A 26,469-nucleotide genomic window follows, 5' to 3' on the forward strand; every position below is an offset into this window, starting at 1 on the left:
GGCTTCAAACTTTCCTTTTTGCAAAAGCATATAGTTAGGGCTGGACCAGGTGACCCTGAATCCTCCCTTAGTTATGCTGCAATAGACGTAGGCTGCCGGGGATTCCCATGATGCATTGAGTTTTTCCTTTCCAGTGACCTTTTTCACTCACTATGTATTAATAGACCTCTCTGCATTGAATCATACTTGTTATTAAACTCAGTCTCTCTTCCACAGCATGTCTTTCATCCCGTTTTCCTTCTCTCACCCCAACCGGTCGCAGCAGATGACCACTCCCTGAGCCTGGTTCTGCCGGAGGTTTCTTCCTGTTAAAAGGGAGTTTTTCCTTCCCACTGTCGCCAAAGTGCTTGCTCATAAGGGGTCATGAGATTGTTGGGTTTTTCTCTGTACCTATGAAGCGCCTTGAGGCGACTTTTGTTGTGATTTGGCGCCATATAAATAAAATTAAAAAATTGAATTGAATAACTAAAACATGCTGACTGACCTCAGAGTTTCAAGTCCACATCCTGGACTCTCCAGGAAACCACACAGATGCTTCACTCCTGAATCCTTCAGGTTGTAGTTATTACTCAGGTCCAGCTCTCTCAGATGGGAGGGGTTGGACTTCAGTGCTGCTGCCAGATAATCACAGCTGATCTCTGACAAACCACAAAGACTCAATCTGTGTAAAAAATGAAAGATGTAAGTTTATTAGACAAAGTGTGAGCTTGAAATCATTCAGTGTTTCATCATCTGTTCAGAGCTGAAGAAGGTTCAGAATGTAGAAGTTTAGAAAATGGAAACTCCAAACAGCTGAAGCCAACAGGAAGCAGCTTCAAACAAACACAACAAGAGAAAAAACTCTGAATGTTTCACATTAAAGTCGTACATTTCTCATAAAAACAGGACAAAGACTTGAAAAAGTCGTGTTTTTCCTTCCAGGAACCACAAGGCTTCACTTTTAAAGGTGAAGTGTGAAAGAAATGGACATATTTGAAGTCCAACACCTTTTTCCAGTCACATTATTAAAGCAGACAAACTACAAGCTCATTTTCATTCCAACAAGTCATCTTCTGACCTGGACTAACAACACTGGTCTCTATGTGCAGCTGGCTGTGAGACCAGTGCTCAGGGAGCGTCTACAAAGTGCAACACTGAAAGAACATCACACACTCATTTGCTTCCAGCACTTTCACACAAACATCTACTGTCATTATTGTCACCAAACTCTGTGGATCCTTTATTGCAAATTCAAATGGGATCAAATGGTCAGACAAAAGAGGCTTATGAGGAAATATGATGAAATGTTGTGTATTAGCAGCAAGTTATTGAAACATTTTCCTTAGAAACCAAACAAAATGATTGACAAACATGTTTTTACAAACTCAGCGTTGGACTTGGATCAGCAGGATAAGCTGATGTTTAAAGGCATTTGAGTCTCGCTGTATGAGAGTCCAGTTATTACTCAATATTTATGGATGATGTTCCTTCAGTGTTGCACTTTGTAGACGCTCCCTGAGCCTCACAGCCAGCTCCACATGGACCAGCTGACATTACCCAGCATTAGAGGCGGGTGTAAAAAAATGGATTTTCCTATTTAAATGGTTTTAATTTGAATAAAGCGATGTTGATTCATTCAATCCTGAATCGATTTTTAATATAAATGTATTTTGCCAGAATCTCAGGTTAAAGCTCCCAAAAGTATTTCAACAACAAGCAAACAGATAAAACAGTAAATGAGAGCAGCTAAACACACAAAGATGGAAACACAGAGCGTGGATCGTTCACTCGACGGCACGTACACGGACACGCCGTCGGGGCTGAAAGTGGACAGCTCACAGATCCTGAAGCTGCAGGTTTCATCTGTCTCCAACCAAAACTGAGTGAACCAGCAGCAGAAGAAGATCCAAACTACGCTTTACGTTTGATGAACATCGTCATGAATTCTCCCTGACTTTGACGTTTACTTCCTGCACAGCTCTCTCTCTCTCAGTGTACTTCAAGAACAGTTTACCTTCAAAAATCTGTTTCCTGCATTATTCACTGCTTATTACGCACCAGTCTGCTGTTGTGTTCACTGCTGTCGGCCTCCCAAAACAAAGCCTCATTTCTGCTGTTCAATACTGAAGAAATGTAAACCTTTTAAAATGATGACAGATTACAAACTCTCAGCTGTGTCTGTAATCAAACCTCTGTAACTTTGCTTCACTTCAGCAGCATCAGCTCATGTTCACATGTTGATTCATGGTTTGCTTCAGTCTTTGATGGACTGCAGAATATTTTGAAGGTTATCTGCTATAAAAAGCCAGAACAGGAAAATCTGCTTCATGTGTTTCTGTTTGATCCTCAGTGACTTTGACACAAAGGCCTCTGCTGTGATGATCACACCTCTGATCAAGTCTCACAGTGTCAGCTTTGTTTTTATACATATGGATATGTGCTGATAAATGATCAGAATTATAATATTTCCCACTGTCTGCTGTGTGCCGTGACCTTTGACCTGCTAAAGACAGTCATCTCTGGATTATTCATTGTTGTGTCTGATACTTAGAACTGTGAGGAAGAACACTACACAGTTAATCAGGGTCCCCTCTCTCTGAATCAGGAAAGGTGGGCAGGCCGCGTGTGGGCTGCGGGCCATACGTTGAGTATCACTGTTTGAAATGTGAACATTGTTCTGCTGCAGTCAATGGACTAAACCAGAGAAGAAGAAAACAGACTTTACCATGAAGATCCTCAGTGTGGATCAGTATAATATCAGCCTGATGTCTGCAGTTTAGTGTCAGCACAACTTTCACATCATATTCATCTCAGCTCAACTAAAACATGCTGACTGACCTCAGAGTTTCAAGTCCACATCCTGGACTCTCCAGAAAACCGCACAGATGCTTCACTCCTGAATCCTTGAGGTTGTTGTTCTCACTCAGGTCCAGCTCTCTCAGATGGGAGGGGTTGGACTTCAGTGCTGCTGCCAGATAATCACAGCTGATCTTTGACAAACCACAGAAACTCAATCTGTGTAAAGAATGAAAGATGTAAGTTTATTAGACAAAGTGTGAGCTTGAAATCATTCAGTGTTTCATCATCTGTTCAGAGCTGAAGAAGGTTCAGAATGTAGAAGTTTAGAAAATGGAAACTCCAAACAGCTGAAGCCAACAGGAAGCAGCTTCAAACAAACACAACAAGAGAAAAAACTCTGAATGTTTCACATTAAAGTCGTACATTTCTCATAAAAACAGGACAAAGACTTGAAAAAGTCGTGTTTTTCCTTCCAGGAACCACAAGGCTTCACTTTTAAAGGTGAAGTGTGAAAGAAATGGACATATTTGAAGTCCAACACCTTTTTCCAGTCACATTATTAAAGCAGACAAACTACAAGCTCATTTTCATTCCAACAAGTCATCTTCTGACCTGGACTAACAACACTGGTCTCTATGAGCAGCTGGCTGTGAGACCAGTGCTCAGGGACCATCTATGGAGTGCAACACGGAAAGAACATCACACACTAATTTGCTTCCAACACTTTCACACATCTACTGTCATTATTGTCACCAAACTCGGTGGATCCTTTATTGCAAATTCAAATGGTCAGACAAAAGAGGGTTATGAGGAAATATGATGAAATGTTGTGTATTAGCAGCAACTTATTGAATCATTTTCCTCAGAAACCAAACAAAACGATTGACAAACATGTTTTTATCTGTTATCTGTCTGTTACCACTGAGAACTTAAATAATCCACAGAAGTTCTGGAAAATCATTAAGTCTCTTTCAGTGAGTAAAAGCTCCCACACTCTACCCACCTATATTTTAAGGATTCTGTTCCTGTTTATGATAGGAAGGAGATGATGAATTGCTTTAACAAGCACTTTATATCTTCTAGCTCTTTGTTTGACTCTGTGAACCCAGTCTCTTTAAAATCCGGCATACACCTTCCGGTGTACACTGGTCAGTCATTTAACTTTGTTCCTTTCTCTGTGCAGGAGGTCTGTAAAGCTCTTCAACTGTTAGATCCTAGAAAATCTCCAGGGCCAGATTTACTAGATCCTTGCTTCTTGAAACTGGCAGCTGATTTTGTGGCAGAGAATCTTACAACACTTTTCAACCTCACACTGAATACGAATAAAATTCCCTCAGTATGGAAATCAGCTTTTGTTGTTACTCTATTAAAAGGGGGTGACCCAGCAGTGTTAACTAATTACAGACCAATATCTAATCTATCTGTGCTGGCCAGAGTTCTTGAAGCTTTTGTGTGCGAGCAGTTAAAGGAGTTTTTACACACAAATGCCATTTTATCTGAATATCAATCAGGCTTTAGGTAGAATCACAGTACTATCACAGCTGCAATTAGAGTGGTAAATTATATTACTATTGCACTTGATAAAAAACAACACTGTGCATCCCTTTTTATTGATTTGTCAAAAGCATTTGACACTGTTGATCATTGTATTTTAAAACTTAGACTCTTCCAGTCAGGACTCTCTGAGAGAGCAGTGGCATGGTTCTCAAACTACCTCAGTAACAGGACTCAGTGCATTAAATCTGACGGTCTATGTTCTGACTTTGTTACAGTGCACAACGGAGTGCCACAGGATTCAGTATTAGGTCCCCTTCTATTTATCATTTACGTAAACAATCTTAGTCTAAATGTGCCAGATGCAAACTCGCACTTCTATGCTGATGATGCAGTTATTTACAGCTGTGGTTCAACTCTTGTCCAAGCCATTGACTCCTTGCAGAAAGCCTTTTCTGCTGTCCAGCACTCATTACTTCAGCTTAAACTTGTTCTCAACGCAGACAAAACAAAGCTCATGCTGTTTTCTAAATCAAGGAATTTGGCCCAAATAATCCCATCAGTAACCACTCTTGAAGGTAATAAAATAGAGTTGGTTCACACCTATAAATATTTGGGAATCTTAATTGGTGACTTGCTCACCTTCAAACCACATGTAGAGAATCTTGTAAAAAATCTGAAGTTAAAACTGAGATTTTATTTTCAAAATAAGTTGTGTTTCTCTTTTAACTCAAAGAAGCGGCTTGTTGCTGCAACATTTTTGCCTGTGCTGGATTATGGTGATATTTTATATATAAATGCTTCTGCTCAATGTCTTCGAATGGTTGATTCTGTGTATCGTGCTTCTCTGAGGTTCATCACTAACTGTAAATTTCAGACTCACCACTGTGAGTTATACTCTCAGGTAGGATGACCTGCTTTGGTAAGTCGGAGGAACTCTCATTTATACAGTTTTATATATAAGGCAATACTTGGGTTGTTGCCTTCCTATATATGTTCCCTGCTAGCAATGAAACGTGCTGGTCGGTATTCTCTTTGTCCACATGGTTACTTGTTGCTTTCTGTTCCATTTGCCCGAATTGAACTTGGTAAAAGAGCTTTTGTCCATTTAGCCCCCTCGGCTTGGAACAAACTGCAGAAAGAATGGAAAATGACTGAATTCATTTCATTAAGTGCTTTTAAATATAAACTACGAAACCTTGAGGCCAAGTCCATAACATGCAACTGTTTCAATTAGATTGATTGTCACTGACTTTTTATTTTTATTTGAAATTTATTGAATTTTATTTTATTTGTATTCTTTCACTTATTGTTGCATGTGTGTTGTTGCTGCCTGTGTTTGATTGAGTAATTTCTATAACTGTGAGACACTTGCTGCTGCCTATCTTGGCCAGGGCTCCCTTGAAAAAGAGGTTTTTAATCTCAATGGGATCTTCCTGTCAGGGCTCTGTGTGCGGGCAGGCGGAGAGGAGGATCCAAGCGCAGGACTCAGACACTGAACTGTAACTCAAACCTCAGCTTTATTGCTGGCATAAGACAAAACATAAACTGAGCAATGGCAATGAACGTGAAACAATGACACGAAAACCCACAGGCATAATCTGAGAGTACGATACGACACCGAGCATGGGAAAACACAGGGCTTATATACACAGGGTAGTAACGGGGGAATCGGCAACAGGAGGGGGACACAGCTGGGAGAGATCAGGGCTAACGAGACAGAGGGAACAAAGCTGCACACACTAACATAAGACAAAGACTTTCACAATAAAACAGGAAACACAACTCAGAGACACGGACTCAACACAGAGAGACAGAAAATGACACATGGAACTGAACTATACATGAAACCACAATTCCTAAAACATGGATAAAAGAAACATGGAACTCTAATAATAATCATTACAACCAGAACAAGAGAACAAGAAAACAATCCATGATGCAAAATTAAACCAAAATATACTAAACTCAAAATACTGGGTTGAACGGACCCAGAACCGTGACACTTCCTGGTTAAATAAAGGTTTAATAAAAAAAAAATATTTTTATTAAATAAATTTTTTTTTTTTTTTACAAACTCAGTGATGGACTTGGATCAGGAGGATAAGATGATGATTAAAGGCATTTGAGTCTCGCTGTATGAGAGTCTAGTTATTACTCAATATTTATGGATGATGTTCCTTCAGTGTTGCACTTTGTAGACGCTCCCTGAGCCTCACAGCCAGCTGCACATGGACCAGCTGACATTACCCAGCATTAGAGGTGGCTGTAAAAAAATGGATTTTCCTATTTAAATGGTTTTAATTTGAATAAAGTGATGTTGATTCATTCAATCCTGAATCGATGTTTAATATAAATGTATTTTGCCAGAATCTCAGGTTAAAGCTCCCAAAAGTATTTCAACAACAACCAAAGAGATAAAACAGTAAATGAGAGCAGCTAAACACACAAAGATGGAAACACAGAGCGTGGATCGTTCACTCGACGGCACGTACACGGACACGCCGTTGGGGCTGACAGATTACAAACTCTCAGCTGTGTCTGTAATCAGACCTCTATAACTTTGCTTCACTTCAGCAGCATCAGGTCATGTTCACATGTTGATTCATGGTTTGCTTCAGTTTTTGATGGACTGCAGAATATTTTGAAGGTTATCTGCTATAAAAAGCCAGAACAGGAAAATCTGCTTCATGTGTTTCTGTTTGATCCTCAGTGACTTTGACACAAAGGCCTCTGCTGTGATGATCACACCTCTGATCGAGTCTCACAGTGTCAGCTTTGTTTTTATACATATGGATATGTGCTGATAAATGATCAAAATTATAATATTTCCCACTGTCTGCTGTGTGCCGTGACCTTTGACCTGCTAAAGACAGTCAGCTGTGGATTATTCATTGTTGTGTCTGATACTTAGAACTGTGAGGAAGAACACTACACAGTTAATCAGGGTCCCCTCTCTCTGAATCAGGAAAGGTGGGCAGGCTGCGTGTGGGCCGCGGGCCATACGTTGAGTATCACTGTTTGAAATGTGAACATTGTTCTGCTGCAGTCAATGGACTAAACCAGAGAAGAAGAAAACAGACTTTACCATGAAGATCCTCAGTGTGGATCAGTATAATATCAGCCTGATGTGCTGACACTAAACTGCAGACAACTTTCACATCATATTCATCTCAGCACAACTAAAACATGCTGACTGACCTCAGAGTTTCAAGTCCACATCCTGGACTCTCCAGGAAACCACACAGATGCTTCACTCCTGAATCCTGCGGCTTGTTGTAACTCAGGTCCAGCTCTCTCAGATGGGAGGGGTTGGACTTTAGTGCTGTTGCCAGATAATAACAGCTGATCTTTGACAAACCACAGCTCCTCAATCTGTATAAGGAATGAAAGATGTAAGTTTATTAGACAAAGTGTGAGCTTGAAATCATTCAGTGTTTCATCATCTGTTCAGAGCTGAAGAAGGTTCAGAATGTAGAAGTTTAGAAAATGGAAACTCCAAACAGCTGAAGCCAACAGGAAGCAGCTTCAAACAAACACAACAAGAGTAAAAACTCTGAATGTTTCACATTAAAGTCGTACATTTCTCATAAAAACAGGACAAAGACTTGAAAAAGTCGTGTTTTTCCTTCCAGGAACCACAAGGCTTCACTTTTAAAGGTGAAGTGTGAAAGAAATGGACATATTTGAAGTCCAACACCTTTTTCCAGTCACATTATTAAAGCAGACAAACTACAAGCTCATTTTCATTCCAACAAGTCATCTTCTGACCTGGACTAACAACACTGGTCTCTATGTGCAGCTGGCTGTGAGACCAGTGCTCAGGGAGCGTCTACAAAGTGCAACACTGAAAGAACATCACACACTCATTTGCTTCCAGCACTTTCACACAAACATCTACTGTCATTATTGTCACCAAACTCTGTGGATCCTTTATTGCAAATTTGAATGGGATTCAAATGGTCAGACAAAAGAGGGTTATGAGGAAATATGATGAAATGTTGTGTATTAGCAGCAAGTTATTGAATCATTTTCCTCAGAAACCAAACAAAATGATTGACAAACATGTTTTTACAAACTCAGCGTTGGACTTGGATCAGCAGGATAAGCTGATGTTTAAAGACATTTGGGTCTCGCTGTATGAGAGTCCAGTTATTACTCAATATTTATGGATGATGTTCCTTCAGTGTTGCACTTTGTAGACGCTCCCTGAGCCTCACAGCCAGCTGCACATGGACCAGCTGACATTACCCAGCATTAGAGGCGGGTGTAAAAAAATGGATTTTCCTATTTAAATGGTTTTAATTTGAATAAAGTAATGTTGATTCATTCAATCCTGAATCGATGTTTAATATAAATGTATTTTGCCAGAATCTCAGGTTAAAGCTCCCAAAAGTATTTCAACAACAACCAAACAGATAAAACAGTAAATGAGAGCAGCTAAACACACAAAGATGGAAACACAGAGCGTGGATCGTTCACTCGACGGCACGTACACGGACACGCCGTCGGGGCTGACAGATTACAAACTCTCAGCTGTGTCTGTAATCAAACCTCTGTAACTTTGCTTCACTTCAGCAGCATCAGCTCATGTTCACATGTTGATTCATGGTTTTTGATGGGTTTCGATTTTATTATTGTCATTTGTATTAAGAAATATTTAACCATATATGCTTGGAGGTGTATAATTGATTGTGTAGTGATATGATATGTGATCCTTAACAGTCTGCAAAGACTTTGTGTGCATTCCAGAGTGTTCTGGCATTCACACCCACATCCTGGGAGCATGGGAGAGGGCATACCTTCTCTTATTGTTTTATGGTAGGATAAACATATCTATGTCAGTTTTACTCTAAGTGCCTTTTGTTTAGATGAACTGCTGGACTTCCAGACGTGGTAATGGTATGACCAGCATCTATTTAAGGAGGGGTTTCTTGAGAGGCTCGGGTGGTTATTTCTAGATGTGTTTCTGGTGAGCATGAAAAAAACCTCTGTACCAGAAAAAAGAGAGAATATATTCAAAGCTTTGGAAACAATTGAAGGTTCGTGTGGTTGTTATTTCCATTTGGCCCCCTTCACATTGCCTTGCCACTGTTACATTTTGGTGTCAGGAGTGGGATATGGCGCTTTGTTAGTGGAGGTGGACCATATTAATAGCTGCAATATGGGTCCGAAAGCACAAGCTAGAGCTCAGAAGAGGGAGGTGGCAGAGGAATGCTTGGAGGAGGGTGCTGTAGGGGGAGTGCCCCTGATCTTGAAGCCTCGGGAGGAGCAGCTACAGATTTGGATTCTATTGCGGGCCTGCTACAACAGTGTGTACGCTTCTAGCGGGACATGAGTGACAGGTGGGAGAAAGAATCAATAAAGCAAGATCAAAGATGGCGCCAGATGCAGATCCAAATGAATAACATTTGAGATGAGTTAGAGCAGCAACAAAATGCAGCAGGCCAGCCCCAGGAGCAGTCTCCGCCCCAGGAGCAATTGAGAGAAGAAATGGTGATCCCGCCGAATGTTCTGAGAGACCAAGAAGGTCGGAGCTGGGGGAAAGCAATGATACCAAAACTGGAGGTGGGCGATGACATTAAGCAGTACTTGATAACCTTTGAGAGGCTGGCGATGGCGTATCAGTGGCCTGAAGTAGAGAGGTTGGTGAGGCTGGTTCCATACCTGTCAGGAAGAGCTCGAGCAGCTTATGTGACCATGGCAGCAGAGGACACTAGGGATTACCAAGAGGTTAAGGAAGCAATTTTTTCAAAGTATGACATTAATGAAGAGGTGTACCGACAGCGGTTCCGAGACCCTGACATCCGGCCCGACGAAAGTCCGAAAGAGTTTTATAATCGTCTGAAAGACCTGTATGGCAAATGGATCCAACCAGAAAAGAAAACCAAGGAGAAGGTTGGAGACACCATAATCCTTGAACAGTTTTATCGCTCGTTGACTCAAGAACTCCAGGTGTGGGTAAAAGAAAGGGGTCCAAAGTCAGCGCAGGAAGCTGCTCAGCTGGTGGAAACATTTCAAGCAGTAAGGCGAGGAGCTAGAAGTTTCGATTTGGGGCTTCGGCCAAATCTTTCACTTCACATGGTAAGTCATCTGGGGTTGGGGGTGGTCCTAAGGAGTTAGAGCCTTTGAAGTCGGGGGATAGGTTTGTAAAAACAAAGTTAACAACCAAACCTGTTTGTTTCAGCAGCATCAGCTCATGTTCACATGTTGATTCATGGTTTGCTTCAGTCTTTGATGGACTGCAGAATATTTTGAAGGTTATCTGCTATAAAAAGCCAGAACAGGAAAATCTGATTCATGTGTTTCTGTTTGATCCTCAGTGACTTTGACACAAAGGCCTCTGCTGTGATGATCAAACCTTTGATCAAGTCTCACAGTGTCAGCTTTGTTTTTATACATATGGATATGTGCTGATAAATGATCAGAATTATAATATTTCCCACTGTCTGCTGTGTGCCGTGACCTTTGACCTGCTAAAGACAGTCAGCTGTGGATTATTCATTGTTGTGTCTGATACTTAGAACTGTGAGGAAGAACACTACACAGTTAATCAGGGTCCCCTCTCTCTGAATCAGGAAAGGTGGGCAGGCCGCGTGTGAGCCGCGGGCCATACGTTGAGTCTCACTGTTTGAAATGTGAACATTGTTCTGCTGCAGTCAATGGACTAATCCAGAGAAGAAGAAAACAGACTTTACCATGAAGATCCTCAGTGTGGATCAGTATAATATCAGCCTGATGTCTGCAGTTTAGTGTCAGCACAACTTTCACATCATATTCATTTCAGCACAACTAAAACATGCTGACTGACCCCAGAGTTTCAAGTCCACATCCTGGACTCTTCAGAAAACCACACAGATGCTTCACATCTGGATCTTGCAGGTTGTTGTTGTAGCTCAGGTCCAGCTGTCTCAGATGGGAGGGGTTGGACTTCAGCGCTGCTGCCAGATAATCACATCTGATCTCTGACAAATCACAGCTCCTCAATCTGTATAAAGAATTAAAGATGTAAGTTTATTAGACAAAGTGTGAGCTTGAAATCATTCAGTGTTTCATCATCTGTTCAGAGCTGAAGAAGGTTCAGAATGTAGAAGTTTAGAAAATGGAAACTCCAAACAGCTGAAGCCAACAGGAAGCAGCTTCAAACAAACACAACAAGAGAAAAAACTCTGACCCTAACCGTAACCCTTTAATAAACAGTAAGCAGAATTAATATTGGATACAACATTGGAATTTCATAAATGCACGAATGGCTTGGCGCGCAAAAGAATAACGTCACAACAATGTAATTGGTCACTTGCAATGTTGAACCTGGAACAACATTTTCATGATGGTCTGGGAACAACACCAACACGAGGATATCAGATCATCCGTTTGGCCTCATCCTGGGCCGGATTATCCAGCACACACTCTGACCACAGGCCCAGGGGCCACGCACAGCTGGGCTCCATCCAAGAGACAGAAAACAAACCAACACAATAATAAAAAGCACCATGTGATCTTCTCACATCTTCAAGACAAACATAGTAAAAACATGAGCATATTTGTTTCCTGATAAAATGATGTGACAGGTAGAACAGAGTAAAGTGGTGGTGTTACAGCCTTTCTCCCCTCTGCTGCCGAGGCTGTTAGTCTCTCCCAAACTCAGCTACAGGACTTCCAAATGAATGAAAGCAGCAGAAGAGGCTTTACAAATGAAAGAGGAAGAGGAGAAGAAGAGGAGAGGGAGGCCACCCTGACCATCACTCCAGCTAAAAACATTACACTTCCATTAAAGTTGGTGAGGAAATGTTGAGCAGGATGAGCTGCTGGCTAATCTGGAGGCTGTAGCAGCAGCTCACAGTCACAGTGGATTTCCACTCATGAAAAAGCTCTGGCTGCTTCATTTCTCATCTCATATCAGAGACTTTAATGCTTCACTGAAGCTGTACTGTGATGCTTCCATATCCCAGTGAGGCCTCCATAATGATTTCAGCTGTTCTGTACACACACTGTGTGCCCTGTATGGCTCAAAGTCTCTGCAGCCTGTTTTTATCTGCTATCATCAGATCTTCATCATCCTCATTCACATCCCTCACACACTCTACAGCCTCATCAGCACTGACTTCATCTTCACTGACTGATGGAGCACAACATGAACCTGTGGAGGCTGAAACACTGTCCTGTCAAACATCTCCCCGTCACCACTCCACTTCTGTCAGCCTTTAAATGAACCCTGCTCAAGTCTGTCACTTCTGTTTGGAGCCAAAAGGAAAAAAATGTTGTTCAGTCATTTGGAAAGACAACATTTCTGAAAGCCATCAAACTTCTTCACATTTGTCTTCAGACACATCCTGAACATTTAGGAACTAAAGAAAGTTTCAAACATCAATCAAAGACCTGAAATATAGAAAAACAACAACAGCCGCAGTCAGTGAACTCACCTCAGAGTCTCCAGTCGACAGTTTGGACTCTCCAGTCCAGCACACAGAAGCTTCACACCTGAATCCTGGAGGTCATTATTTCCACTCATGTCCAGCTCTGTCAGATGGGAGGGGTTGGACTTCAGAGCTGAGGCCACAACTTCACAGTGAGACTCTGAGAGTCCACACTGAGTCAGTCTGTGATGACAGAAAATATAAAATGTGTTATTATAAAAGCAGAAAATCTCCATTATAAACACAGACTGAATGTATATGAAGACAAAACAGAGTGAGGTCATAATCTGATGAATCTGCTCTTCACATCTGTGCTTCAGCTCCTCTTACTGTGTTTGACATAACACAACGATTGAGTCTCTCTCAGACCTGCAGACTTTTAATGAGAATCTTTGTTTGGCTTTAATCTGCAGATGAAGGAGGAAGCTGGTGTCACATTTAGGCTTCCATAATGTCCACAGTCTGTCACTGAGATCTGATCCAGAGTCAGAGTGAAGACACACATTTGGACTGTTTCCTGTTTTGACTCCAGAACATTTTGAATGAGTTCAGCTCAGTGAAGAGTTCCAGCTGGAAAGATGATCTCTGTTTGCTACCTGCTGTCAGGTACAACTGTTCACGTCCACACGCAGGAAAAACCTGCTGACTGTTACCAAACGGAGCAGAAATCTCATCACTGGACAATAATGATGAATGAACTCAGAGCTGCTGATATCAGATCTGATTTCAGGGGAACTAAACACAGAAATGATTGGCTCATTTTAGCTTTCTGAGCCATTATCTGCTGGTGTGTCGCTAGTTGGCAGAAAATGATTTGTATTCCTGTTCAGGGCTTCAGTGTTTATGAGTCCAGATCCAGGTGACAGCAAGTCAAAATGATGTTACCTGTCTGTATCCAGCAGCAGCCTGTATTCACTTTGAATATTGTTATAACCTGACATGGATCAGTTTGTCTTTGATTGGTTTGTAAATGTCACTGTTTCCATTGGACCTGAGTGACGTACAAAGACAGAGAGGGAGAGAAAGGAGAGAGAGGATGGAGACAGCACAGAGAGAGCAAACACAAACAGGTGAGAGTGGACAGGTGACCAAGGTCAGCAACCAATCAGAGAGCTTCTGTTTGACCCACAGTCACTGATGATGACTGCACATAACCAAGCAGTGTGTTACTCTGATATCAAATAGGGATCCTGCTCTTATAATAATGATGATCAGATGATGTTATTGTGTTATTTTGTAGCTGAATACGATGTTTGTGTGATTATCAGTGAAAGAAGCAGTGAGGAGGATGGAGAGAGAGAGAGGACAGAGGGTGAAGTTAGAAACACTAAAAGGATTTTTCATGGATTTCATGGATGATTTGAGTGATTTCCAGCAGGACACTTAAACATGTCAGTGGACGTCCTAAAGAACATATTCACTGATATGAAACGTGTCATTGAACAGGATCAATATCAGTGGAAACATGGTGGAAACAGCTGTGACTGCATGGATGTGACACACTTCAAATCTGTTCTCCACTCTTGGATTTGGGATCCATGGAGCTGCTGCTGAGTCTGTACAATAAAGGAATGGTGTGGAAGGTTGCAGCGTACGGACACAAACACTTTGTGGTTACAATCTGATTTTATTTTCAACATTAAACTACTAACCTACACTGATCAATGATGTTAATGATCACATCTGGACTCACCCAGCCTTTCTGCAGGTCCTCACAGCTGTAATCAGTCTCTGTCGTCCCTGCTCTGATGTGTTGTACTTCTGCAGGTCCAACTCATCCAGAACCTCCTCTGACATCTGCAGCATGAAGGCCAGAGCTGAGCACTGGATCTCAGAGAGTTCCTTCTCTGATCTGTTCTCTGACTTCAGGAACTCTTGGATCTCCTGATGTACTGAGAGGTCGTTCATCTCCATCAGACAGTGGAAGATGTTGATGCTTCTATCAGGAGAGATTTTATCACTGTTCATCCACTTCAGGTTGTCGATGACTCTCTGGATGGTTCCTGGACTGATCTCTGTCTGACCCAGCAGACCTACTAAGAGTCTCTGGTTGGACTCCAGACAGAGGCCATGAAGGAAGCGAACAAACAGGTCCAGGTGGCCATTTTTGCTCTGGAGGGATTTCTCCATGGCTCTGCTCAAGAAAATCATCCAGATAGGACTCGTTGTATTTTTTTCCCAAGAAGTTCTTCAGCACCTTTGTCTTCCTGTTGGTGTGACAGTGGAACATGTAGACTGCAGCCAGAAACTCCTGAATGCTCAGATGAACAAAGCAGTAGACTGGTTTCTGGAAGATCACACACTCTCTTTTGAAGATCTCTGTACAAATTCCTGAGTACACCGAGGCCTCTGTCACATCCAGACCACACTGCTCCAGGTCTTCTTGGTAGAACATGATGTTTCCTTTCTCCAGATGTTCAAACGCCAGCCTCCCCAGCTTCAGAAGAACTTCCCTGTCAGCCTCCGTCAGCTCCTGTGGACTCATCTCACGTCCCTCATGGTACTTGTTCTTTTTCCTCTTTGTCTGAACCAGCAGGAAGTGTGAGTACATGTCAGTCAGGGTCTTGGGCAGCTCTCCTCTCTGCTCTGTAGTCAACATGTGCTCCAGAACTGTAGCAGTGATCCAGCAGAAGACTGGGATACTACACATGATGTGGAGGCTCCTGGATGTCTTCATGTGGGAGATGATTCTGCTGGACAGCTCTTCATCACTGAATCTCCTCCTGAAGTACTCCTCCTTCTGGGCGTCAGTGAAGCCTCGTACTTCTGTTAGCCTGTCAACACATGTAGGAGGGATCTGATTGGCTGCTGCGGGTCGGGAAGTTATCCAGACGAGAGCTGAGGGAAGCAGATTCCCCTGGATGAGGTTTGTCAGCAGCTGGCTGACTGATGACTTCTGTGTGACATCAGACAGCAGCTTCCTGTTGGTGAAATCCAATGAAAGTCTGCTTTCATCCAGGCCGTCAAAGATGAACAAAAGCTGAGAGACAGCCAGCTTCTCTGCTGTGACCTTCTGTAATGTTGGATGGAAAACATGGAGCAGCTCCAGAAGACTGTACTGCTCATCTCTGATCAGGTTCAGCTCCCTGAATGAAAGCAGAACCACCACACTGACATGTTGGTTCTCCAAGCCCTCTGCCCAGTCCAGAGTGAACTTCTGCACTGAGAAGGTTTTTCCAACACCAGCCACGCCGTTGGTCAGAACCACTCTGATGGGTCTCTGTTGGTCAGGTAAGGCTTTAAAGATGTCCTGGCACCTGATTGAAGTGTCATGGAGGGCGTCCATCTTGGAAGCTGTCTCCAGCTGCCTCACCTCATGTTGGGTATGAACCTCTTCACTCTGTCCCTCTGTGATGTAGAGCTCAGTGTAGATGGTGTTGAGGAGGGTTCTACTTCCTGTTTCATCACTTCCTTCAGTCACACGTTCACATCTCCTCCTCAGACTGATCTTATGTTCATCTAAAACCTCCTGCAGACCAACATCTGCTGAAAGAAAGAAAAACAATGAGACTAAAGAGAAAGAAAACTCTTCAATGTCTGAACAACACAAGAAGTCCAGTTTTCAGAAATGAGTCCATCAGCAGACAGATGTTCAGTCTTACTTTGTACACAGCTGCTCTGACTGGCTGTCTGCAGTCCAGCTCTGCTTCTGGATCTTTCTCCACACTGTGCAGAAGCTCTGATGGTGACACAGAAAAGTCAAAGTGGAGATACTTCTGTGCACCTTTGATTAGACTCAGTATAAAAAGGAAAACAAAGTTTTAACACAGTCATGTTTCCAGTTCACTGACTTACATTTATTCCATGGACACTCACTCTAACCTGAACCACAGCTACAACCCAACATTGTCGAGGCCTCATCTCCTCCTTTCCTGACTGTAGAGGTTAAATATGCAACAACCAACAAATAAAAGAATTTGGTTCATTTCAAAGAAATTCACACGGTGACCAAGTAAAGTAACCATAGTAAAGGAGACAACATCCCGTTGATGGTGGGATTATTTGAAAGATTTGCTTTAGTCACGTCTCCAAATGCAGTTGAACCACCCGTGGATCCATGTTTGACCATTCTACCACTCTGAGCTCTGCTTGTTTCCTTGCTTTTAATTCAGAGAAAAACTCTGATTTGGATTTTCTCTGTTCTCTTTGCCACAGCCCATCCCAGCAGCAGCTGAAGCAGCTGACTGTCACAACACTGAATAACACTTTAGGAGGAATTTCAGAGGTCAGTAAAGCTCCAGTTTCAACATCAGTTAATTAATCATAGTTCATCATAAATGTGAACTTGGCTGGCACACATGTTAATATTAGCCATTTAAATATTAGCAGTTAGCTGAGGCCACAAGAAGAAGAGGCCCTAGAAGAACAATGGATGATAAGATTAGATTTTCAAGACTAGGCAGAGACGTGTTTTCCTTTACTGTCTCTTACAGAGGAGGGAGCAGATACCAGACGAGGTCACGGAGGTACGGGGAGGATTCGCAGCAGACAGCAAGACTGCCACGTCCATGCGAGAGAGCGATGGCTACGATAATCTCTGTTTTTGTCTCCCTATATAATGTTGTACAGCCCATGTGAGGGTTATCCTCTCTGTGAACCAGATGCTTGATTTCACACAGAGGTCCACCAACTGAATTTGATCAGTTATGGAACGATTTACCTCGACAGGCTCCTTCACTCGCTGCTTTTAAACCTCCTTTAAAACACACTTTTACTCCCTGACCTTTGACCCAGTGTGACATGTTGACTCACTACCTCAGACAGCTTAAAATAGTCTTTTTGTTTTTTGGTGCTGCCTAAAAGAACCGTAAATATCTGTCCTATATACAGTTATGTTCATATATTTTTGTACTACATCAGGAAACTCAAAAACATAGTTTGTAATATTTTAATCCTTATTTTTAAAACTGTTTTTGTCATTTTTCTTCTCCCATTGCATCAAAAATCATTATTTACACTGAATAAATGAGTCATTAGCTCTCTTACATTGTTGCTGCAGGTTCATTACTGAAGACTGGAGGTGTTGCTTTGGACCAGTCACTCCTCACAGACACACAGCTGGATGCTGCAGATCCTGCTCCATCCTTTTCCTCCATCTTCTTGATGTCAGGGTGGAGTTAGTCTGAGAGGCAAACACACACACTCAGAGGTGCTGTTGTACTGGAAGCATCACACTGACGGGTTTCTAAAGTTCTCATTGATCATTTCATGGAGTTTCTGTGGTAAACACTGTCCTGTGACGTATGTGTTATGGTGAGGGTCATGAGGGCTAACCAGCCCCACTCCTTACTCCTCATATTTCAGCCTGAAGCACAATAACAGCCTAAACCTAACCAGGAGGCTGTAACCTCAAAGGGACTTCATGGTTAGAAATAAAGGTTCAATGAAATGAAGCAGATCATAAAAACATGAGTTCCAACTTTAAAAGAAGCATCCACACAATGACGGCACAGCAGAGGAGCACTTTCTCTAACACACTGATTCAGTTCCACTGACACAAGGACACACACAGGAAGGCACACACACACAAGCCTTTATAAGAAACAACACAATCATCTGTGCTTGACTTGTCAATCCAAGTCCTTAGCCCATGAGCCCGCGGTATCAGACCACAGATATTCCCTTACTTTGAAAAAATAAAGCCAGTTTTCAGAACAGACCTGATGTTTATGCTACAGCCTGTTTACCAATATAATCAATATCAGATATCAGAGCAACAGAAACCTCGGTGATCAGGACGCTGGGACTGAGAACAGGAAGTGGCTCAAACGTCACAGTTTCATAACGTCACCCTGAACTCCACTCACCAAGGGCGTAGATTTGGCATGGACGGAAGGGACGTGTCCCCACCAATAATTAGATCTCTTCGAGTAAAGAAAAACAAACCCGATAGTAAGAAAAAAACGACCTGTCAGCGTCTCATTCAGCGAGCGGAGCAGAAAAAGTTAAATTATGTTCTCTACTGGAGTCCTACGTCATGTGACAAATATGGCCAATGTGATCGCCTGAGCCTTTCAGGGAGCTCTGTTTAGTTTCAGCAGCAGCAAACCTGCGCTGCGAGGAGGAGAGGAGGATGGCAGCGCAAAGGAAGAACCTGGATATAAGAAATTGTTTTTCAAAGAAACCTGTAAGTCACTTAAAGTCAAGTTCACTCATATAATGTGTCCGTCACAATAACGTTACAGGCTATGCCGGGGTTCTCACACAGCTGAATAAACTGCTGTGTGAAAACAGCAGTTTATTCGACCATCTACGCCAGCGTCCGGTTATATTTTAGACAGCAAGGAACAGACGGCGAGTGACGTAATTCTGAAGGCTAGACTGTCCAATTTCACAGTCGCTCATTTCAGGTCTACCCGGCTTTCGGAGGACCCGGCCCACTTAGACTACTAAGGCCGCATGCTCAGGTGGACGCAGCCTCTGAAGTTGGACACCCCCGGCCTGTTTCTGGCTGGACAATAATAACAGTGACATTTAACTTATTTTATCCGATAAATAAACACTGTAAGTTTCAAGTTCGTAGACTCCTCCGAATGCAGCTGACAAATGCGTCCTCCTTTTCTCCGAATTTGAAGGATGGGTCGGGTGTGTCCTTCGTGGCCTACCATATCCCAGAATTCATAGCGCGGCCCAGCCAAACTCCAGTTTCCAACAATGGTGGCCGCTACTAAGTTTTAAAATTACTCATACTAATCTTTTTTTGGGTCACAAAATAAACTTTTAACATATTTTCAGGTGAGAAAGTAGCTGTGTAAACATCAAATATCTGCTCGGTTTATCAAGATATCGCATATTTGCAAAAGTGCTTCGACGTTTTCGGAGACTTCTGCTACCCACCAGCTCGATAGCTAGCCGAGAGCTCGAGGATTACTGATGCGGCCGAGAACGGCACAACTCCCGGCACATCATTTTCAGATCACCGCGGACTTTCGCTACTCGGGTTAAACGTAATATACTGTATAAGTCACTTAGACAACCTAAAAATGTTATTGTTGGGCTTTTTTCAGTGTTTTGTTTGTTCGTGAGTAAATCGGTTTGGCTGAGATTAAGGTTATTAGATTAGATAAAATAAAACTTTATTAATCCCCCGGGTGGGTTCCTCCTTGTTTTTTCACCAGCTGTATAAATGTCAAACAGAAAACTGATTAAACAGAAGTGTGAGACGGTCGAGAACTTACGCCAGTGTCCTGTTATATTTTAGATAGCAAGGAGCAGACAGCCGAGTTTATTAAACTCCACTGAGGCAGCGGGGACACTAATCAGAAGGCTCCACCGTCCAATTTCCCCAGCCGTTTACTTCTGGCCTACCTGACCTTCTGAGGACCCGGCCCACGTAGACGACGAAGGCCGGGTCATCAGGAGGATGCAGCCCATGAATATGGACACAACCAATGTCTCCCAAGGTTGGCAAGTAGGTGCTAGGCTTGGTCCACATCAGTCTAAAATTGTATGTAACCACGAATAATGTGATTCCATGTCCACCAGGAGAGACTGGACAGAATAGATGTAAAACAAATATGCCAGCAGTTCATTTCAGCTAACGAGAGGAGCAGGCATGTGTTTGTTGTGTGGGCATGTAGTCCATATCTGTTGCTGTAACAGTAGTTCATGTTTAGAATTAAACATCCCAGCTCACTGATCTGATAGAGGGCAGTAGTGCCTAAAATGTTGCATAATGTTGCTGAGAGATCATTTACTTTGTGGTAATCTTAGATGAGTAGTTTTATGGACAAAACCCACCAGATCATTCAGTGTTCCCTTAGTGCTAATGTCTCAGAGATGTTGGTGTACTATAACTGAAGTAATGTTGTTAAGTCCTTAAAGTCATATTCTTTTATTGTCATGACTGTATTTGAAGCTATTTTTACTTTTGTATGATACCTGATTTATATGGAATATGGCTGAAGTAAACTAAAGCCTGAAATACTTAGTCAGTCATTTGTTTAATAGTAATTTAACATTATATAATTCACATATAAAACTATGAACTGTAATTTTAAACGGTTTAAAAGCATGTAGAATAGCACATGTAGGCAAGTATATTTCTCCTCTTTTTATCAAGAAGCAAAAACAAAAAGGAAAAAATAAGAAACGGGGCAGGGGTCGATGGTTCAATCATCCGTCCCCACCAATGCCACAACCAAATCTACACCCTTGCCACTCACGGAGTTTCTGTCGCCATTGTAGTTTTTAAAGTCCCGTGATAAAGGCGGGTCTTTCTGTGAATCCGCGCGCTCATTGGCTAATAGCTCGAAATTGACACATCGTTATCCAATGAGCGTGCGGGAACTTCCGACATAAAGTTGTTTCCTTTGAAAAACCAAAGTCTGATTATTTTTGCCTCCACTGACGGAGCCTGTTGTTCCCGCCACAGAGACACAGTAATGTCAGAGCGGTGTTAACACTCACCCTGCCTCAGCACAGCTCTCACTCTCCTCCTGCTCTCTCACACTAAACGGAGGCTCAGCTAAACTCACTTCCTCTCTACTTACAGGAAACCAGCGCTCAGAGGAGCCGACCGGCCTCACATTTCACCCACAGACACAAACAGCGTGGAATTATTTTATGTCATAAGAAGAAACATATTCATGTTAACACTCACCTGCCTCAGCTCCACCTTCCTCCTCCTGCTGCTCTGAACGGAGGCTCAATACTTTCACTTTCACTACTGCTCCCTAAGCACAGAGGATGCTGGGACTTGTAGTTGTTTCCTTCCGGTGCGGTCTTCCTCTTTGTTTGTTTGTGTTTGTGTTCAAGTTATTTCGATCATGTACACATCAACAGAACACGTGAAGCCACACAGAGTTTGTATGTCGAGGTGGGTAGGAGGGTTTGAGGGTTTGGGGAGGGGTCAGAGGGAAGAGGTCTCTCAGTCTGGACAATCCACATTGATGGCATTGCATCTTTCAGCGTGTTTGTGGGTCGATTTGGATGCTCCAGGTGTAAGAGCAGACACTCAGCCTCTGCTGCAGATGTGTGTCACAAGTTCATCTAGTAGTAGGCTATGGCACTTGGCCACAGGTGGCAGCAGTGGACTGGCCTCCATTTGAGACTGCTCCAGCTGCTATGTGATAGTCCAGCTGCAAACTGAAGATCATATGCAAGGTTTGGAAATTAAACTGTACAATATAAAGCGCCTTGAGGCGACTGTTGTTGTGATTTGGCTTAGCTTTAAAACCAACCCAATCTAACTCTCCTCCACACTCAAAAACAAAGACAAACCAACTGACACATCTGAGTCCCTCACTTTCTTCAATCCACTCACTCTCACAAGCTCCACTTAGTCACACTGGCTCTGTTTATTACTAATTACTATTGTCTCCCCAGAAACACTTCTGTTTTCTTTTTTCCTATTTCAGTTGTGTTTTTTGTGCTTTTGCAGCGTTTTTTTTTTTTTTTATTGCTGGTGTTTTCTTAAGTTGCAGTCCGTTTGGCCTCTCAGGGCCACCGTAGATAAAGGCCAAAAATAAATACATAACGTCATTTCAATCAGTTTAAAGGTTTATTTGCAAGACACAAAAACAGAAAAAATTGAAAGTTACAAATGTATTGTGCATGAAACAGGAATTCAAACGTGGCTCGGATGTGTGTCACAAGTTAATCTGGCTGTAGGCTATGGCACTTGACCACAGGTGGCGCTAACTGGCTTGACTCCATTTGAGTGCACACAAAGTAAACTGCACACTTTAGTTGTGAAGCGAAAACGCTGAAATCGCAGTAATAACACGCACGAGGGGAACGATAACGAAGAGAAGATGCTCCTGATCGTTACTCTTGCTGTCCTGTGAACAGCATCGGCGTGGTGTTAATTGTTTGCTTTTATTTTGGCGATCGCCCCGTGAATGAGAATATGACCAGGTAAACCCGCGACATTTTTAAATAGTTTGTCGTTCAACAGCAACAAGACTGACGGAGTGTGTTTGAGGAAACCTCACAAATGTCACAGATGAAATATTTGGTGTTTATTTGCTGGTTTGTCGGTAGCAGCTCCTTCAAAGTAAGTCTACCACACATCTGTTTGACCAACGCCAGTTGATTTGGATCACCGGTCCAAACAATTTGAACCATTGTTGTGTTACCTTTGTGTTGAGTTTGACTGATATTTGCTGGATAGCAAATGTTTTAAAGCTGTGCAACCTTTATCTGCACATAGCAGTTAAACTGTTTAGGTCAATCTTTATTGATAATATACATTATTTATTTATGAATTACTGTGTACACAAGAATAAGTTAATGTATTAAGATAAACTGGCTGAAATCTTTCTATTATTCTTGTGATTTGTTTTTTTATTGGCCCTGTTTATTTACAGGCCAGGTGACCCTTTAGGGGTTTAAAATGCCGAGCCAATGAACGGCTGGGAGCAGGAATCTTTCTTCACTGAAGCTTCCACTTCCACGGGTCTGGTAGGAAGTTGTCCAAGCCAACAAAACAAACAGACAAAAAATCCATCTATCAATCACCTGGATCACCTGTTGAGAAAGAAAAAAGAGAAAACAAGCAAACAAAAGAGAGCAATATAATAAACAACATCACCGCGATGATCTATGTGAATAGAACTGTAAATACTAAATATTGAATATTATTGTGCAGCACGTAAGATCGACAGCGCACAGTGTGCTTTGAGGTAGCAGCCAAAATGCAAGGCAAGTTTATTTATATCGCACAATTCAACAACAAGGTGATCCCAAGTTCTTTACAGGACATTAAAAAACAAAAACAGATAAAAAGCATGATTTAAACGTGACGTGCCCGTGAGCTCCGCCGGCAGCCAGCTGTGCCAGAGTGACCGAGCCCCAGGCTGAGAGGCCAAAGCCACCCCACCCCTGAAGGAGCCCGAGTGAGCCCCAGGCTCCAGGCCCCGACAAGCAGTACCTGGACGCCCATCCCCGGACACAAAGAACCACCAACGCACCGATGTCTGAGGGTGTCTGCCACTGGCAGGGGGAGTGGTGGGGGGGAGATAGGCCTCCATACCTTGGAGGGCCTGAGATGTCCCCAGAGAGGTGGCGTCTGATACCCGACCTGACATATGGACACAGACAAACAGGCACACACAGATACAAACATCCATTCCCACCCTCATGCTCTCATATGCAATTACTCAGCAGCAGGTAAGCGCATAGCCCCTCTTGGTACCCCTCAATGTCTACGTGTATTTAAAATTGAGAGGTGGGCAACGGCGCCAGGGGTGAGGTTGTACACCCTGATGTGATTCTGATCTTGGAAACATTAAAGACATTCATAGCCAGACTGCTGACTTTGTGTTTTTATTCAGTCGCCTAACAGAAGTGCAGTGAGAAACGATTGACCCCAACCTGATTTCTTAGCTATTTGCATATTTGCCACACTTACGTGTTTCAGATCGTGAAGCAAATATTTATGATAGATAAAGATGACCAGAGTCAGTATAAAATAAAGCTTTTACATGTATTGCTGGGAGGTCGGCAGCTCCCTCCACTGCTTGGCCCTCTGTGAAAAACAACTGGGATCCAGCTTCCCTGTGATGCTGAATTATATAAGTGGACGAAAATAAATAGAAGGATGGATGATTGTATTTTGTGTACAATCGTTGAAGTGTAAAAAGGGTTGGCCCTCCGTGGTGCCCTAAGCAAAGTTTGATTTTTGGGGCCCTTTAATAGTGCCAATAATAGTGATTAATGATCACCTACTATAAATGTATTTCATTTCCTAATGTTGATGTTGTTGTAATCCACAGTGAAAAATGTCATAAAATCAGATAACAAATTTGCAACTTTCATGAAAAATGTTTTCATTAATATTTAAAAAAAAAAAAAAAAAAAAACTAAGCAAAACACCTCCCCCTGCTGGCCACACAGAGAAACAATAGATAAACCTGAGAGCTGCACAGCTGCAGCAGTGTGGTTTACGTCATTCTGTTGTCAGCCTGTTTTACACATCGGTGGTTTCTTATTGACGTGTAAAAAGATCTGAAATCGTAGTAAATTCAGCTGCTATTGTGGGCTGCGGATGATTTACACTGAACATTTTAATAACTGGGTACTGAACGTCAGAGGCCCAATGTTCCCTCTAATTTTTCACGTGTCTGAGCGAACACACAAACTCCCTGAGCGGTTCCTTGGACCACTGTGAGCGACATCAGACGTGTGCACTGTGGTCACGCCGGCATCGAATCCATCCAAGTTTCATGGTTTATTAAAATCAAATTACAGCGTTTACATTTATGTTAGACTACTTTTAATGAACTGCTTCAGCCCATTTACAATGAAAATGTAAAAGAAATCTTGTTCATGACCTGTGTAGTATGTTAACACTATTGGAAGTACAAATAACTTGAGCTCCAATTTCAAAAACACAACTTTCTTTTTTTTCCTTTTTTTTTATAAAGCTCTGACTTGTATTATGAGTCCTTATTTATAAAGCACTTTTCATACAAAAAAAGTAGCACAAAGTGCTTTACATGGTTAAAAGCACCCCACCCCGCCCTCCAACTAATCCCCCACACTCTCATTAACATAAACAATCATAATACACACATATATCCCCCCCCCCCCCCAGCCAGGCTGAGAGGACCCCCAGAGCCCCAGCAGCCACGGCCGATCACAGCCCCGGTGCAGAGAGCCCCCTCCGAGGAAACACTGGAGATATGACACAATAGGATATATACAGGGTAAAAAGATAAAGTAAATAAGAACGGGTTACAATGTAAATATAAATATAAATAGAGTAAGAAGATAAAAAATGAGTAAGAATATAATCAATAAATATTAGGTAAAACCTAAATTAATAAATAGAATAACAGGATAGAATAAATAACCATAAAATAAATAAACGTTAGGTGAAAGCTAAATTAAAAAGGTGGTCTTGAGCCTGTTCTTAAAAACATGTACGTTCTCTGCGGCCCTGAGCTCCTCCGGCAGGCTGTTCCACAGACGAGGACCATACCACTGAAAAGCTGCCTCTCCGTGAGTATGTCCTGACTTTGGGAACAGTCAAAAGGCCAGTGCCAGAGGACCTCAAGGTCCGCGAGGGTTCATATGGTAAAAGCAGATCTGAGAGATAAGAAGGCCCAAATCAAATTCAAATTCAAATTTTATTTGTCACGTACACAGTCGTACACAGTCGTACACAGTCGTACACAGTACGATATGCAGTGAAATGCTTGGACAACTGCTCGTGACCTAAAGAAAAAAAAGGAAAAGGCTATGAATAAGATAAATTAATAAATGTGAAAAATTAAAAAGGGTAAATTTAACTAGGAAGGAATAAAATATAAATTAAGGTTAAAATTGAAATAACTGTACAACACAAATTAGAATGAAGGGTAAATTTAACTGGGAAAGAATAAGATAAAATATATAAATTAAAGTTGAAAATAAAATAACTGTACAACAAAATACACAATATAGAACTATACAGGGAGTGCAGAATTATTAGACAAATGAGTATTTTGTCCACATCATCCTCTTCATGCATGTTGTTTTACTCCAATTAAGCATATTAGGTGATGTGCATCTCTGTAATGAGAAGGGGTGTGGTCTAATGACATCAACACCCTATATCAGGTGTGCATAATTATTAGGCAACGTCCTTTCCTTTGGCAAAATGGGTCAAAAGAAGGACTTGACAGGCTCAGAAAAGTCAAAAATAGTGAGATATCTTGCAGAGGGATGCAGCAGTCTCAAAATTGCAAAGCTTCTGAAGCTTGATCATCGAACAATCAAGCGTTTCATTCAAAATAGTCAACAGGGTCGCAAGAAGCGTGTGGAAAAACCAAGGCGCAAAATAACTGCCCATGAA

At 42.2% G+C, this 26,469-nt stretch overlaps 2 protein-coding genes across 3 annotated transcripts in view; both read right to left on the reverse strand.

Annotated features, from left to right (window-relative positions):
- LOC143416887 (protein NLRC3-like) overlaps positions 1 to 21,331 on the reverse strand; it is a 203,368-nt gene extending 182,037 nt beyond the window's left edge. Inside the window, exon 1 of the mRNA XM_076882557.1 lies at positions 21,292 to 21,331. The gene's annotated coding sequence lies outside the window, so the exon portion shown is untranslated. The remainder of the gene's footprint in view (positions 1 to 21,291) is intronic.
- The window catches only part of LOC112432493 (NACHT, LRR and PYD domains-containing protein 12-like), a 773,783-nt gene that overhangs the window by 621,625 nt on the left and 125,689 nt on the right, over positions 1 to 26,469 (reverse strand). The window contains exons 12-14 of one of the 2 annotated variants that reach the window (XM_076882533.1): positions 7,474 to 7,647; positions 2,818 to 2,994; positions 485 to 661 (exon numbers count right to left, since the gene is read on the reverse strand). In XM_076882533.1, the coding sequence (XP_076738648.1) occupies positions 485 to 661; positions 2,818 to 2,994; positions 7,474 to 7,647 (528 nt within the window). Of the gene's footprint in view, positions 1 to 484; positions 662 to 2,817; positions 2,995 to 7,473; positions 7,648 to 11,083; positions 11,261 to 26,469 lie in introns of both variants that reach the window. The other variant, XM_076882532.1, reaches the window with a different exon arrangement.

Source organism: Maylandia zebra, linkage group LG3, assembly GCF_041146795.1.
Source record: "Maylandia zebra isolate NMK-2024a linkage group LG3, Mzebra_GT3a, whole genome shotgun sequence".
In the NCBI taxonomy this organism is placed as follows: domain Eukaryota; kingdom Metazoa; phylum Chordata; class Actinopteri; order Cichliformes; family Cichlidae; genus Maylandia; species Maylandia zebra.